The sequence below is a fragment of the Fundulus heteroclitus genome, chromosome 19, assembly GCF_011125445.2.
Source record: "Fundulus heteroclitus isolate FHET01 chromosome 19, MU-UCD_Fhet_4.1, whole genome shotgun sequence".
NCBI classification, from domain to species: domain Eukaryota; kingdom Metazoa; phylum Chordata; class Actinopteri; order Cyprinodontiformes; family Fundulidae; genus Fundulus; species Fundulus heteroclitus.
Window position 1 is genome coordinate 8748232 of NC_046379.1, and position 16403 is coordinate 8764634.

Sequence of the window (16403 nt, forward strand, 5' to 3'; positions counted from 1 at the left end):
TATAGAGAGGATGCATCAAACATGTGGAAGGTGCTCTGGTCATATGAGACAACAATTTAACCTTTTGGCCCATATGCTCTATTTTCTGTGGAGGAAATCTAGGATTGAACATCATCCACAACATTATGGTGACCCATGGTGGTGGCAGCATCATGCTGTGGGGATGCATTTTTTTCAGCAGGCACATGGAAACTGGTCAGAGTTTAACAAAAGATGGATGCAGTTAAATTCAGAGCAATGCTTAAAGAAAACTAGTTAGCAGCTGCAAAAAATTAAGGCTCACTTGCTAGCAGGACAACATGCAACCAGAGCTAGAATGGTTTAGATAGAAGCATAATCATTCTCAGCTATTCCCTCAGGGCATTAAATACAAATGCATGTCATAGTTTGTATTTATAAAAATAACTAAACAATGTATTATTACCCTTTGACTATGACATTCTAAATTGGTCTACAAAAAAATCCCAATGAAATACATTCAAGTTTGTGGTTGCATGATAGCTTTTTTTACGGCATTGTGGGTAAGTTGCTGCTGATAAATCAATGAAATAAATCAAGTGGACTTTAACTACGTGCTTTGGGTGCTGTGCAAGTATATGGTTCTATGTCATTTTGGAAAAATAGCACACACAGGCAGGCACAAAGACACATTTTATATTTATTATTCTTTTTTTCTCAGAAAGGGGATGTTACTTTCTCTCTATAATCACTGGATTCTGAAGTTGCAAAGGGCCTCACTGCTAGATGGTGAGTCTCAGCCAATGAAATGTTAACACAGAGAGATTAGTGGATTAACATCTAGGAAAGTAGCTTGGGTGAAGGGGAAAACCTTGCTGCAGCCACTGGGGTTTTCTGAAAATCCACATGACAAACAGAACCTTTCGCACTCACAGCTCTGCTCAGAATGAGGAACTTCCCCTCACATACTGTGGACAATACCCTCCACCATGTCAAGTAAGTACTAAAAATATAACATCTCTTCATTTTCACAACCTCCATGCTTTAATCTGGTCTTGCATAATCCATTGATCTAATTACGTCTAAGATATCCTAAGTACATTACATTATTATGGGTTTGTAACACCTATAGAACAAGTCCACGGAGTGCCTTGTAAATCTCCTCTTGCTTTCACTCGAATGCACATGAGCACAATTTACCAGGAATGGTCCCTATAAATCAGCATGCGGACTCCCTGACCCTGCTTTAGAACACCAGATCTGACACTTGAGATCCAGACAAAATGTTGGAGGGTCAGTGGTCTGAGGATTTGGCTGCTAACAACATCAGAACCATCCTCCACTGGCTGAAGAAGCCGACTATTAAAGGTACGTAAAAAGTAAGAGAAACTTCTGATCTGTACATACCTGCAAAAGTGTTTCAGCATAACAAGTCTGTTACGTTAAATCTCAATCAAGGTGACGCTGGCCTGGAAGAACCTCTACAAACCTTTGGCTGCTGGTTACAGAGGACATCAGAATTGACTAAAAAGGAGTTCTTAACCTTGTGTAAGTGTTTTGTATTTGACACTTTATACGTGATTTAAAAGGGAAACAAGCCTGGAGTGTCAGGAAAGTTAGGAAAATCATGAACATAACACGCAACAAACAAAACCATGAAATTAATATTATTCAACCTCTCTTCAATTATTACTTTAAATGATTAACATTTGGTTAAAAATCCTATAGTGTTTGCAGCGGAAGTCAAAATGTTTCATTAGGTCTGTGTTTGAGCTAATATTTACCCCATCTGATGATTTTTAAGGGCATATTGCTGTGAATCAACACATTGTTAAATGTAACAACAATATTAAACATATTGTTTAAGTAACACCTAAATTTAGACTGGAGGAAACAACTAAACATGGATTTGCTTAAGGTTAAGGTTTACTTTATTAATCCCCAGGGGGGAAATTGAGTTGCCATTGACATGTAAAACACACGTATATACAGGCAAAAAACACTCACACTGGACTTTGCAATAGACCACTACAAAAATGCCACATCATTATATTATAACAACATCAGTGTCAACACCATTATACCATTATCATCTTATTGGCAAACTGAACGGGGGTCTTGAAAAGAAGTGATTATGAACAATTATCTCATAACATTTCATTATGTGCGATGTCAGCACACTTTAACTAAATCCTGAACATTTAGTCTAACCATGTTCATTAATTTTCAATGTAAAAGTAAAAATGCATTAATTGTTTTTAGTAAATGTATTGGCTGGACAGATCCATTAGAAAATAAAGGTACCCTTTTCTTTCACACTGATGTGTAAAAAGCTTTTTAAATGAAAGATTTTTCGTGCTCAACCCTTTTTATTTTAGTCAAAGCTGTGAGATTGGACTGTATTACAACTCATCAAATATTAGTTGTAGAAAATCCTACAAATCAAAATCATTAATTGTTTCTTCTTTAACCCAACAGGCTTCAGCCGCTGTCAGGGTTTGTGGATGTTCTTGGATCAGAGCTCCTTCATAAAAGTACACAAATTGCTCCTGAGGTTACAGAACTTGCTGACCTTGGTCCAGTGGTCAAGAAAACAGATAGGTCCATGAAGCAACAATCTGGATCAACTAAGCTTATTTTAATGATATTTACATCCCTATTTATGATAATATTTTGTTGTCTGACCCTTAGGTGTGGGGGCTCCCTGTATGATCTGTAGGAACTTACAGTCATCAGATGGCAGACATGCTTGCTGGAAGCACGAGTACTGGACTCTGAAGCAACACATCTGGCTGGGTCGGCTGGTCCAGTGGTGGGGCATCATGGGACTCCTGCCCAGGTTCCCTGGTACTGAAATCTTTGTGGATAGATGAACTGATATGATGAAAAGGAATCACACCTCTAAAGGTTTTGTGTTCCATGTTGTCGATGTTAGAAGCCCAAGAACTGAGGCGTATCTCTCAAATGTGGAAGGAAATGGAGCTCAGTCATCAAGAAATGTGTCTCACAACACCTGGGTAACTCCATAAACGTCATTATGTTGGAGATTGAAAATATTCTAATTTAACTCTACCTTCTTAAAATTAAAATTTAGTTTCCTTTCTCATTTTTTCCCCCTTTTGAATATAGATGGAATCAGAGAGAAATGGGAAGATGTGGCTTTTTGATAGAGGGCATGGTGACTCAGCTGTGCAAAAAACATGGGTGCATATGGACTTCTGAAGATTGTACAGATCAGTGCTACCCTCCGCCTACCCTGCAGGCACTCCTGATGCTTGTCCTGGTTCCTTATATTGACAATATGTCGGTCCAAGGTATTGTATCCAGTCAGCTCTATTATGTCCTGGAGCACACAACGTCAATTTTATATGTACAGTGCATTGGCGGCGGCAGAATTCTTTCAATTTTTTTCATAGCTTAACAGTTGTTATATGACAGACAGGAGTGGCTGGCCGAACGAGAAACTTCTCCATTTTTAAACTTATTGTTATCCTGCAAGTTTATCGCTTTACTGATTTACATTAACCTCCCTAACATGATATCGCGGGATTTGTCTAAGATAAAAAAAAGATGAGGATTGCTCAACACAGTCATTAATTAAGTTAATTAATGACTGTGTTGAGCTATTTTTATATTTGAAATTAAAATTAACCCATCACTAAATTACTACTGTGTATTTTTAGTTTCTATTACAAAAATCGTGGGGTTGTTTAGCAGTTGCTGGGCCAAATCTTGATGTTGCTATAGCAGCTCCAAGCTACCCCCTGGCTCCGGCAATGGTACAGTACCTTGCAAAACTTTTCATACTTTTTCACCTTTTGTGAACCTTTTGTGAATCTCATATCTAAATCCAATTTGGTTAGATTAGATGTAATAGATGGTTTAAATGTAGTAGTCTTTAATAGGCTTTGGCAGAACCGGATAGTGTTCTGATGAGGTAATGCAATCATTTGAATGAGATGTGCAGGAGCAGGGGCACATCTAAAACATTCAGATCATAAAAAATAACAACATAAGTTAACATAACTATGCAGACGACACACAACTCTACATCAACATGTCAGCAGGTGACTGTGAACCAATTCAGATACTGGGTAAATGCTTAGAAGATATCAAAGCAAGGATGTGCCAACATTTTCTACAGTTGAATAAAAACAAAACTGAAGTAATAATCTTTGGACCAATAGAGGACTGATCAAGCCTTAGCACACAGTTTCACTTGCTTCAGCTAGTAATCACCGATCAGGCCTGAAGTCTGGGGGTAGTGAACCTTCAAATCCATATAAAGACAATTAAAAAGTTGGCCTTCTATCACCTGAAGAAAATTCCCAGAATTAAGAGACTATTGTCTCAGCAGTATCACAAAACTAATCTATGCATTTAGCTTTAATTGAACTGATTACTGCAAAGCTGTCTTCACAGGTCTGCCTAAAAAGTGGATCAGACAGCTGCAGCTGATCCAGAACGCTGCTGCCCGCATCCTCACTAAGACTAAAAAAGTAGAGCACATCACCCAGATCTAAAGTCCTTACACTGATTACCTGCATATCAGAGAATAGACTTTAAAATACTTCTGTTAGTACATAAATCACTGAATGAGTTAACGCCAAAATACTACACAGATTTGTTATCAGTGTATCAACCCTCCAGACCACTCAGGTCTTCTGGCTCCAGTCTGCTCAGCATACCTTGAACCAGAACCAAACGGGGAGTAGCAGCATTTAGTTCTTATGCTCCACTTATCTGGATCAAACTCCCAGAAGACTGTAGAAGTGCTGAGGCCATGAGTTCCTTTGCATCAAGGTTAAAAACCTATTTGTTTAGAATTGCCTTTGAATATTAATATTATATTTAAACGGTTGCAGTTGAACGAAACATCATTAGATTAAGTTTCTAGTCCAACCTCTCTTGACCTGCTGCTACTATTTGACTGCTATGTACTTTCCTCTGTATGTTTTATTTCCATATGTTCTGTTCATGTACAGGACTTTGAATGGTATTGTTATAGAAAAAAAATTGCCTTGCCTTCCTTGACATTGCACCCAAATGTACATACTTGGGATCCACAGAGCCACAACAAAACAAAGTATTGCATATAAGTGGTGTGGAAGGAATATGATGGTGATTGCCCTTTTTTTTTTTATCAAAATTTGGAACATGTGATGTTAATTTTTATCTAGCCCCCTTAAGTGAAAACCTCCTCTGACTAGAGTACCTCCTTCCAGAGGTTTTTGTGTCCCCTGTGAAAAACTGAAAGCAGGACTTCTTGTAGGACAATGTTTTTCACTATTTCATAAAGCCTAGACTTTGATAGTTGTTATGTCAGCAGATTCTACTGGCTGAGATATAGATGTTTACAGCTTCTTCGGTGTTGTGATTTATGCTCTCCTTCCCTGGCATTTGATTTTAGGGATACAGCCATGTCTTGTTAGGTTTGCAGTTATGCCATATTATTTCCAGTTTAAGGGAGCAGATTGAACGTAGCTCTTTGATGTGTCCCTAGCCTGTTCTCAATGGCCTATATCATGCAATTTGTTCACTAATGTACCTTGAAGCTTTGAGGCCTTCACAGAACAGATTGATATGGAAATTAAACAACACACAGGTTAAGTTATACCACACTTTCCAGGTTTTTGTTGAAAAACCCAAGTCTTTATTATACACTACATTGTTTTGGTCTATCACATGAAATCACAAATTAAATGTGTTAAGGTTTGTGGTTGTGATGGTATATTTAAAACGTTACAATGCCATTATGTAAAATATTTCAACAGTATGAATACTTCAATGTAGCTACTTTACTGTCACAATGGATTATATGGCTCTTAACAAACTCGTTCCAGCTAATGTACTTCATCCTGGATGTGGCAAACTTCCTACAGTGTAAAGACAACCTTCTGCAGTCTTTTTGCCATGCCTTCACAATCCCTTCCAGCTTTTCCCAACAAATCAAAGCCTTCTGGATGTTTGACCGTGGGCGCATTAAGGTATTCACTTAAGGAAGAGCGCGTTGTATTCCTCTCTGGGCTCTGTCGTTGATTTGCTCATAAAAGCCCAATAAATTTTGTTGCAACCTTCTCAGGCCTCCATGGAGCTCCTGTTGAGTCCCAGAGCCGCTGTCCCTCTGCTCCCCTGGCAACATCGATACATTATCACCTCTCTGCTGAAGAAGAAGCACCGGCACATGGCACTGAAGTATCTCCAGTGGACAAAACCTCCCATAGAGACCATTGAGGATGCAAAGCTTTGTGCAGAAGTGCTTCTTCATAGCAGGTGCACTCTCCTTTCTTCACTTACTGAATAATACATTTGGTTTTTGCTTGGCTGTTAGGTGATTCTGTGTCTCCACCTCCCAGTTGTGTGTCTGATACCTGGACTGTGTTGAAGAGAAGCCACACTGAAAGTGAGGACATGGTCATGTACTTCCTCCAGGCATGTAGGGGCGCTAATCTGGGGGCCGAGGCTATAAAATACATTCCTGATGGCTACAAAGTGGGTTAACTTTATTTTAACTCATTCAGCGCTACATTTAATTTCAAGGTCTAAAACAACTTTTGTTTTTCAACTCTTCATCAGTGTGAAGATGTCTGCTGCCGAGCTGAAGCCAGTATATTGCAATGTAGGAATGAAGGTAAGAAAGACAATAAGAAACAGCATCAGGCATTGAGAGAAAGCATTTTGCATATATGTCTTATTTTCTTTAGATTGTCTCAGAGAAACGGCACCCTCTCCATTGTCTGCCACACTGTATCAGAAGCAGACAGAGGGGATGATGTGTTCAGAGGATCTGGTCAAACTGGTCAAAAAGGCTGTGACAGAAGTGAGAAAACCACATCCCACCATGAGGTACTGAGGCAACTCAATTATTGTAATCACGCATGGTCAAGGATTTTTTTGAATGCACTACATTTACTGGAGATTTTCTCTTACATACCCAGAGTCAAAATTATACATACAAAAGCAAATATGTGCAATATTTTGATACATGTTTTATAGAATGTATGATCCTGGTTGGAAATTTGACAGCTTTTAAACATAAGATATACAACTTTAATGCTGATGTTAGGGCCATTCCAAAACCTTAATGTTAAGAAGCTTTCCCACTCCCAAACCAGTTTAGATTTGTGTTTGGGCTCATTGTCATAATAGAATTCCAATTAGGTTCAAGATTCCCTCCTCTTATGCGACACTTTGGGTCAAATGAAAGGAAATTGTCATAAACTGATTTTTGTGGACCAAAGCACATCAATGAGGCAGGAGCACAATGGTAACAGATATAACAATAAACTCAGGAAAACCAGGAGAAAAATGGAACAAACAATGACAACAACTGAAGTATCTGACATTCAGTACACTAAGGAATTATTTACGATGGGGAGGTTGATTACTGGAATGTTACAAGGACAAGTTAAGGATAAGGAATAACTGCACAGCATAAAGCTGAGGGACGGAGAGAAGGTACAGCGTTAACCGGGCCCAACAGAACAGAAGGTCACACCAACAACAAAGATCACACCTATACCAAACAAAACACCAAACTCCCTGGAAAACAAAATCCCACAGAATGTGAAATAAGTTTTGTTGATTAAAAACAATCCAAAACCCAACAGATGCTGGGACGCCACCTTCATTGTCCTCAATGCTGTAGGTGTAACCTTGTCTACACATTGAGAGTGTGCCGACCAAGAAAGCACACTCTCAAGCTTGGATGTGCAGCTGTCCACATGAACAGGGCAATTTCTTTCTTTAGAAAAGATTTGTGATCGAAAGAAACAAAGATGGAGTTTTTGAGCTAACAAGACATGTATTTGGAGGAGTAAAGGTGAGGTTTTCAAACCTAAAAGCACAAAACCAACTTTCAGGCAGGGTGTTGGTAGCATGATTTTGACAACCTGTTTCCCTGACTGGTGCACTGCATAAAGTGGATGAAATAATGAAGAATTATAATAACCTTCAACCCTCTGCAACTTCACCCTAATTCAGCAGACACATTTTTTAACTTTGGATATAACTAGGAGTCCTAACAATACAAAAATCCCCAAAACACCTAAAAACAGAGTTTTGAAACAAAAAAATATAGAATACTATTACCTTCCCACAAGGGCTCTCGCCTTAACCCTACTGAAAATGTACAAACTTTGTAGACTTTAGATGTGTGGTCTGCATGCGTAAACCAATCAATTTAAAGGAGCTCTGCTACTTTTGGTAAGAAGAGTATTTAACCAGACGTAAGTCAGGGCCTTGTTGATGACTGCAAAAAGCATGAGGTTTCTTTGCAACTTGCTTTGAGACATTAATGGGAATATTAGCGCATGTATATGTTTGGATTTGTTTGTATGCTTTTTTTAATGTGTGAATTAGAAAAAGAACGCTATAAATTCAGACTTTTTAATGCAATTCTTGGCCATAAAATGCATTTTATGTTACATATTGTTTTACACTTCCACACCAAAAAATTAGGTTGTTATTATCAATGAAAGCAGAAAATAGCCAGAACATTTATGACCCTTGTGAGTTTATGTAATTTCTGATCAGCACTGGAGTTTTAAGTGTTGTGTTCTTTATTTCAGTGAGGTTGTGTGGCCAAAGCCACCAAGGAGAAAATCAAACAGCAGAGAAATATTTCTGTCTGTGCAGACTCTGCGGCGTCTCATTCCCAGTCCGTTCTCAATGGAAACTTTGCAGGAAACAGAACAAACAGCAAACGCTGAGGACTGCCAGGAAGGACATCTTGCTCTCAATTCTGTATACATTTTCAGTCTTCATACTTAAAATTAAACACATGCACAGACTTTTTGCAGTGAAAAAAAAAAAAAACATTGATCTTTGTGTTTCTGTTACAGAATCAACCAGAGACACAACAGGACATTCTGTCATCTGAAAATCAGAGCTCTTTGTCTGTCTCTTCTGTCTCTTCTGTCTCTTCGGCCTCATCAGCACCTCTGTTGAAGCACCCCCATGTGTTCGAGAGCACCATAACTTTGCAGAAGATGTCAGCTCTTCTCACCGATGAGGAAAATCAGTGCAAAGGAGATGATGATGATGATGAAGAGGAAGAGGACCGATTCATCTCTGAGCTAAAGCTGACACCAGATGGCGGTACAGGACCACAATCCCACAGCAGCTGGGACAATAAAAGTTCAAAGTCACAGGATAAAGTGATCGGTTTTGCTTTGCAAAGTGGGGAAGAAGACAGGGAACACACACCAAGGGAGATACTCGCTGATGCTGCTACCAAAACGTTCTCCTCAGTTTCCCCCAAGAGAGAAGACCAGTCAGATGGTTTGCTGGGGATTTCAGGAGATCAGGTGGGCACAGCTCACATATAAGATACAGTTTCTGCTTTATTGTCTGTCTTTTAATGTACAGTTTATGCTCAGGAAGGAGGTGAGCATGACCAGCAGAGAGAAACTTTGGGATGTGGCGGTCAAGTCTTCTCCAGTCCCCCATCTACATCCACCCAGGATCCGGTGGCTGCCCCTAACCAAAGCTGTCTTTCAGAGGACAACAAGCTCGCTGGCTCACCAACAATGTGTAAGCAGGACAGCCCCATCCTCTTCATGCATCGTGTGGTCGTAGCTCTGAAATTTTGGGCCCACCCTGGGCCTGCAGCATCATATACTTGTACGCCACTGAGATTTCCAAAAACATTGTTCTTAAAATTGTGTTCAGGCTAGTATCCCTCAAGAGCTCTGGCATCTCTGCATTTGGGGCCAGTGGGGCCAGGCCCCACCAGATGTCGCTGTGGGGCTCTACGTTAGCAATAATCAGTGGGACATGATCGTTCTTTATAGAGCAATATCGTATAAAAAAACAATTCCCTTAGCAATACAATTTTGTTAGAAACATTTGTGTTTATATATCTAAGTCTGTCAGAATACTAACAATCTCAGTGGGCTAAATACTCTTGTGAAGCCAACGTTTGTTTAAGTAATGGACATCTGAAATCGCAGTGCGCATGCCAAACACGCTCTCGGTAGACAGCCATGGGGCACAAATCCTCTGGCCCCAAGCTCGGATCATCATCATCCAATCATAATACTGGAAATGCACATGTTGCGTTTACATTCTGCCAGAAAGTGTGCGACCATCTAGACAAGGCAAATTTATTTGTATAGCACATTTCAGTACAAGGACAATGCAAAGTGCTGCAAAGTATATTATTGGAAAACAGAATAAAGGCAAGTAAAAAAAAAAACTGTTGGAATAAAATGTAGGAAAATTTTAACAAAATAACACCTATGAAAATGGAAGCTAAAAGCAAATATTAATCTAGTGGTGGTTGTCCTTGTTAGCTCAATGAAGGATTGATGAGAGTATTTTCAGTTCAATAAATTAACTATATGACTGTGCTTCTATTTGTTTTATGTTTAAAAATTAGATAACATTTAGCTTCTATGAAATGGCATTTCTAGTGTGTTGGTTTATGCAAATGTATCTGTTTCATTTAAAATTGATCAAAGTCAGGTACTGTGCATCACAACAATAAATTATTGCTGCTGTTAGGCGTTGAGTTTTTGTGCCCCACTTAATTTATCATGCCAGAGACAGCACTGCTCAAGAGTTATCTTAATTTCCATGTTCAACATTTAGAAATACATAAAAAATCCTGGAAAAAAAAGGAGATCACATGGCAGCGGAGTATGTAGCCAAAAGTTGCAGAAGAATGATCACGGTACGTCACTCAGGCTTTTTGACCGATTTTCTGTATGGTTTTATTCAATTGACTTTGTAAAGTGCCTTGAGACGACGTGTTGTGAATGGGTGCTATATAAATAAAAATTAAACTGAACTGAAAATTGAAAATGTAATAATCCTAGCAGCTCACAAATGGATGTTTTTGTCTCTGGTCCAGTTCTGACCAGCACTGTTGCGTCATCACTCACATTTTCCCTTCAAAATCTGTGCCTGCATCATACTCAATTTTAGCGAGCCATGTAGTAGTTATGAAAGTAATTTTACTGTAGGCCTACCTGCTCTGCAGTGCTGTAGCTGGCATCAGTTAGGCTTAATCTATATTATTCTGTCCGCAGGTAGTTTTCTCACGACATGCCATTTGACCCTGAAAGGTCATGTCAAGCTAGTGCTACATGTGTGGTGGATAGAAAACAAGTTAAATAAAAAAATAAATTGACTGAACTTGTACAGCGCTTTTCCAGTCAGAGCCACATTCAAGCTCACATTCATACACCGATACGCAGATCGGTACACTGCAAAAAATGGAACTCAGTGTAAGTAAAATTTTCTTGAAATTTGTGTATTTTTCCTTGATTTGAGCAGCTAAATAAGACTATTTGCCAATGGAATAAGATTTTTGCACTTAAAATAAGAACAATTCATCTCCATCATCTTATTTAAGTGCAGTATATCAAATTATCTTATTTTTGGTTTAAATATGCTCATTCCATTGGCAAATAGTCTTATTTATCTGCTCAAATGAAGGAAAAATATACTAATTTCAAGAAAATTTTACTTGCTTTGAGTTCCCTTTTTGCAGTGTAGGTGACTTGGGGTTAAGTGCCTTGCCCAGGGGCACATCGACACATTGCGAGTGGAAGCTGTAATACACAAAACAAAGGTAAGCAGCAATACGGATATTTAATATCTCATATCCATAAGGTGTCTCCATGTAACAGGGGTGTTTGATTTGATCTCTCCTGTCACTAGGATAAAACCCGTTTTTGAGTCTGTTGGATTTGGTTTTTGAAGTACATTTTAAATTAATTATCTTCTTTGAAAAACCGACTAAATTGGCTGATTGTAATTTAACTGTTTCATACATTCAGGACGTTCACATTTTCTGGCTTGAAAACCTGATCTTTTGCTGTTAAAGCATATGTAAACCCATATTGAAGAAACAACTGTCAATTATGTTTGGGAAATTGCTAATTGTGCCTCCTGAGAGATAAATGAATGGCAGAGGAGCTGTAGTAGATCTCCAGGGTAAAGAATTCAGGTAGTTGCACCAACGTGATGGGGACGGGGGAGAGATCGGCTCCCTTAACCTTGCTTCAGCAGTCATTCATCCATAAAACAATCCCTGTTTCTCCACTCTATCTCCCCCACCCTGTTTTGGGGGAGTACCTTCAATAGCACCTCCTTTGATCACAGCTGGGCCTGTTGTCCCTCCCTCCTGTCTGCGTTTATCGCCAAATCAGAGCGCAAAGACATAAGAGACCTGTTACATTGAATTAGTGTAAGACCTCTTCTTTTCTAAAGATCCACCTTAGAGATTTTTTTTTTTTTACTTTAAAGGGCCATTAATGCTCATACAACTCTGGTATAAAAGGCAACATTTTCAACCTCCTCCTTTCCTAATCCACAATTTTCTTTCTGTTTATTTACAGATAATGCAACATCTTCTGGTGTATTTGGTCCCTCACTTGCCTACGGTCTGGCCAGTTTTATTGATTTCTCTGCAAAGCCACCAAATGACAAACAGGTACTTTTGTCATGGATGTTTTAAAAGCTTGGTTGTCCAATAGGGGTCACTATTGTCCCAGTTAAACTGCTAGGTAGTGTTGGGATGATCTCATTTTTAGCCCCTTGAGGATTTCGGCTCATCACAGCCCAGCAGGTGTCCTCTTTACTCCCCTTCATCCCTTGCTCTTCTGTCCTCCAGCATTAACATCACTGCTTTCAAGCTTTCCTCCCACAATGATGTCATTTTTCAAACACAAGCGCTGGGCATTTTTCATTTTCCACACACCAAGCACTGAAGCTTATCTACATTTAATTTAAAAATAAAAATAGTTATTATAGGCCATTATCCTAACTGCAGTGCTTTGTAAAAAATATTCATACCACTTGGACTTTTAAATTTTTCCATGTTACAACCGAGAACATCAGTATATATTATTGATAATTGAAATGAAAGTGTGTGACTGGAAAGCCTAAGTAAGACGATGCATGATGTTCAATTTATTTGCAAACAATATTCTAAAAAGTGGGTTGTGTGCTCCTCGACACACTTAATTGTAGAAATAATTAATTAGAGATTAATTAATTGAGATTTCATTGTAAATGCATATTTGGCTTTCATGTGTGTGTCTTTGTACGTACGTAATGATGTGATGTAATTTTGATGCCTATCTTGGCCAGGTCTCCCTTGCAAAAGAGATTTTTAATCTCAATGGGTATTACCTGGTTAAAGGATAAATAAAATTTAAAAAAAATAAATGCACTTTGCTGGCCCGTAAATTGTTTGCCCATTTGTTTTTGCAGCAAAAGAAAGGCTCCTGTAATTTTACTGAAGAGCATCTGTAAACAGCTATTTTAGAGTCTTACCACAACTCCAATTGGATTGAAATCTGGACTTTGACTAGGCCATTTTAACATATGGACATGCTTTGATTCCATTGAATCTCTGGTTGTACTTTTAGGGTAGTTGTCCTGCTAGAAGGTGACACCCCCCCCCCTCCCTTTCTCAAGTATTTTGCATCCTCCAAGCAAGGCATGGCAAGGCAAATTTTTTTGTATAGCACATTTCAGTACAAAGAAACGGAAAGTGCTTTACATGATTAAAACACAGGGAAATAAAAACAGAATAAAAGCAGTTGGACTACAAACGTCAACTAATGATTTTTGACTAGAACAATCAAAGGCAACCCTAAACCAATGTGTTTTTAATCTTGATTCAAAAGAGGTATTTAACAGGTATCTAACAGCCATGTTTCCCACTTTATTTAAAGTGTGCCAGGTGGTCTCCTTTAAGCTAAATGCTGGTGTCAGCACCTTTACAGATAAAAACAAACTTAAAAAAACATATATAGACAGACTACTGCACCCCAGATGCTCGAACAAATGCTTTCACAGGTCATTCCTCCCAGCTGCTGTTCCATAACTGACTCCATAACTGTTTATGACACAGAAATGGTTTACACTATCTCTCAGTTGCTGAAGTACTTACACACATGCCTCAGCTACTCCGATAGCTGATATGAGATAATATTGCATATTATCTCATATTGTTCTATAAACAGGCTGATGTTTCTACACAGTTTTCCCAATGTTGAACTTAATTCGCAATTGACACCGAACCTATTTAATATTTTCTTTTCTGTTTATTTTTACTTATATTTTGGCCTTTCCGATGAGCTCATTCTCTTTATTTTTGCCAATTCATACCAATTCACAATGGCATTTCAATAAATATACCACATAGCTCTAAATATTTAGAATATCAAAAAAAGTTCCATATATTTGTCACAAATCTCGGAAGGTGAAACTCATATATAGATTTACTGAGTATATTTCAAGCCTTTATTTCTTGTAATGTTGATATTTATGGCTTGCAGATAATGAAAACTCAAAATTCAGTGTCTCAGAATATTAAATATTGTGAAAAGGTACAATATTAGAAGCTAACTAACTAAAGAGTCCACAAGCTCTCTCGGTCTTCACAGTCACGGGGAAGACTGCTGACCTGACAGATGTCTTTGAAAACAGTCATTGACACCCTTCACAAGAAGGGTAAGCCACAAAATGTCATTGCATGCACACAGTCACTAGTTAAGAACCTAGCAAGGGCAGGGTAAGAACAGGTCCACAGGATCGGCAAGCAGAGCAACAGAAACACTGCGGGAAAACCACATGTAGGCTGCGAGACAAGACGTTCTGGTAAGGAGTGGTGAGTGAGGCAGGCATATAAGGGCGAAGTCCCAGGTGCAATGGCTCGATAATTAATGGCAGCAGCAGGTGGAGCAGATTATGGTAATGAGAGGTGAATGAGATGAGTGGAGATAATTGGTCCAAAACAGCCCTGAAACATAAACAAGAACCCAAATCATGACCTAGTCTCATGTAACGATAAATCAAACTTTTGTCTGGTTTGGGAAACACTGGAGAAAGGTGTTTAAGTAAGGACATAAATGCTCAATCAAGCAAGAAAAAAATGGATTTATTAAAACTGCAATGTTTGCAGGAAGAAACATGCAGCAAAGTGGTGCCCCCATTGCTACAAGTTGAAATGTTCATGATTCAAGGCGAGATGAATGGCCTCTATTAGAAGCATTTAATCAGCAGTTGGCCCAGTGCTTCCAGTCTCCTGCAACCCCTCAAGGGGAAAGATTAATGGGTACAGGATATTTCATTAAGCCCTTCACATCACTGCTCAGGATATGAGGCTGTAATTGTGTCTGTTTTGTGCTCTTGTTTTGTGTTGCAGGCAGAAGGAGAGGAGCCTGCAGGTCTGAGAGGGAAAGCTCGACAACAAGGAGCCATGAGGAGTGAAAGAACAAAATCCAGGAAAGGCAAACAAGTGAAGAGAACATGAAGACAAATTATGCAAGATGAAGAGTATTTTAAAAGTATGCCGCTCTTGTTTTAGATCTCACAAACTCACCCTGCGTAACAGTTCCCCGTCCACTAAACATTGGACATACCAGCAACATGCAGTCAGTGCTTAAATTCTGAAACGCTGCTTCAACTGAGTTAATCTGAATTTGTTGTAATCGTTATATGTTTTTGTTACCTTTTTCTGTTTAACATGAAATGAATGCATGCTGTCCTGAGAAAAACACAAATACACCACATTTAAAATCCACTGATCTTATCCTTTGAATTGATTCTGTTCTTTAGATTATTCGCTGGCTTCTCCCATGCTTGGAATAAAAAAAGGATGTTTGCCTTGCTGCCATAGAATCTCATGAAAAATGGATGACCTCCCAATGCTTTCTTCTGCCCATCCCTCTCTATATTTACCCAGAGTCCAGGGAATGCATTTGGGTTAGCATCCCACCACTTATCCCTCTCTTGTTCGGGTGGGTGAATAACTTAACACATATTTCAGGTTGACACACTTCTCCTGCGGGTCTCCCCTGGGTGCCCAGTTCACGAGCCCACACATGCTGTATTATTTAAAAGTGGGCTTTGGAGTTCTGCTCATGTAATCTCCTCTTCGTGCCTCTTTGAAATTTGTTAAGACTTTGACCTTGTCATTGCTTTGGCACTTCAGACACTGGAGATTGTCTAATCAGGGTGAATATTAGCATGGCAGGAAATCAGCAGTATGTTGTTATTTATCTATCAATTAATCAATCAATCAATCAATCAATCAATCAATCAATCAATCATAAAACTCAATAACCCAAATCAAACAAAAGACAACTAAAGGATGAATCTTTCCCATTTAGTGATATCAATTATAAAATCAAAAAGATGAAACAGATTTCCACTTTTTTTTTTTTTTTTTTTTTAGATTTAGCTTTTTTTGTAACTAAACAAAAGTTATTACTTAAATTAAATATTACAATAAGAATCAATGGGGACTGGTTCTCAGTGGAATCAAAGACATGTTTAGTAAACTAATATGGATTCAATACACAACACAAAACTAAATATAAAATGAATTTACAGTTTTGGGTCAATCCATAATGTAATCTAACTTAATTCTTCATTATCATCTAAAAACTTTACTTTAGAATCTATCTATTTATTTGAGCCAG

At 38.6% G+C, this 16403-nt stretch overlaps 1 protein-coding gene across 6 annotated transcripts; it reads left to right on the forward strand.

Annotated features, from left to right (window-relative positions):
• Positions 1-848: 848 nt before the first annotated feature.
• LOC105916829 lies at positions 849-15951 on the forward strand. Of its 6 annotated transcripts, none has more exons than XM_036151004.1 (17): positions 849-954; positions 1091-1326; positions 1417-1506; positions 2437-2559; positions 2650-2805; positions 2894-2975; positions 3088-3277; positions 5802-5945; positions 6041-6231; positions 6315-6450; positions 6535-6589; positions 6663-6804; positions 8529-8703; positions 8802-9266; positions 9343-9492; positions 12306-12400; positions 15125-15950. In XM_036151004.1, exons 2-17 carry the CDS (start codon positions 1242-1244, stop codon positions 15150-15152), a joined length of 2307 nt encoding a protein of 768 aa, XP_036006897.1. In that variant the 5' UTR covers positions 849-954; positions 1091-1241; the 3' UTR covers positions 15153-15950. The 6 variants fall into 6 exon arrangements, with proteins under 6 accessions (XP_036006897.1, XP_036006899.1, XP_036006895.1 ...); XM_036151006.1 differs by having other exon boundaries at positions 6713-6804; positions 8596-8703; positions 9339-9492; XM_036151002.1 differs by having other exon boundaries at positions 1209-1326; positions 9339-9492; positions 15125-15949.
• Positions 15952-16403: the final 452 nt, after the last annotated feature.

Coding starts and splice junctions, on each gene's coding strand:
- LOC105916829 (XM_036151002.1), top strand. CDS start 1,242: ATGTTGGAGGGTCAGTGGTCTGAGGATTTGGCTGCTAACAACATCAGA. Junction 8,704..8,801: donor GACATCTTGCTCTCAATTCT/GTATACATTTTC, acceptor TTTCTGTTACAG/AATCAACCAGAGACACAACA. Junction 12,401..15,124: donor AGCCACCAAATGACAAACAG/GTACTTTTGTCA, acceptor TTTGTGTTGCAG/GCAGAAGGAGAGGAGCCTGC.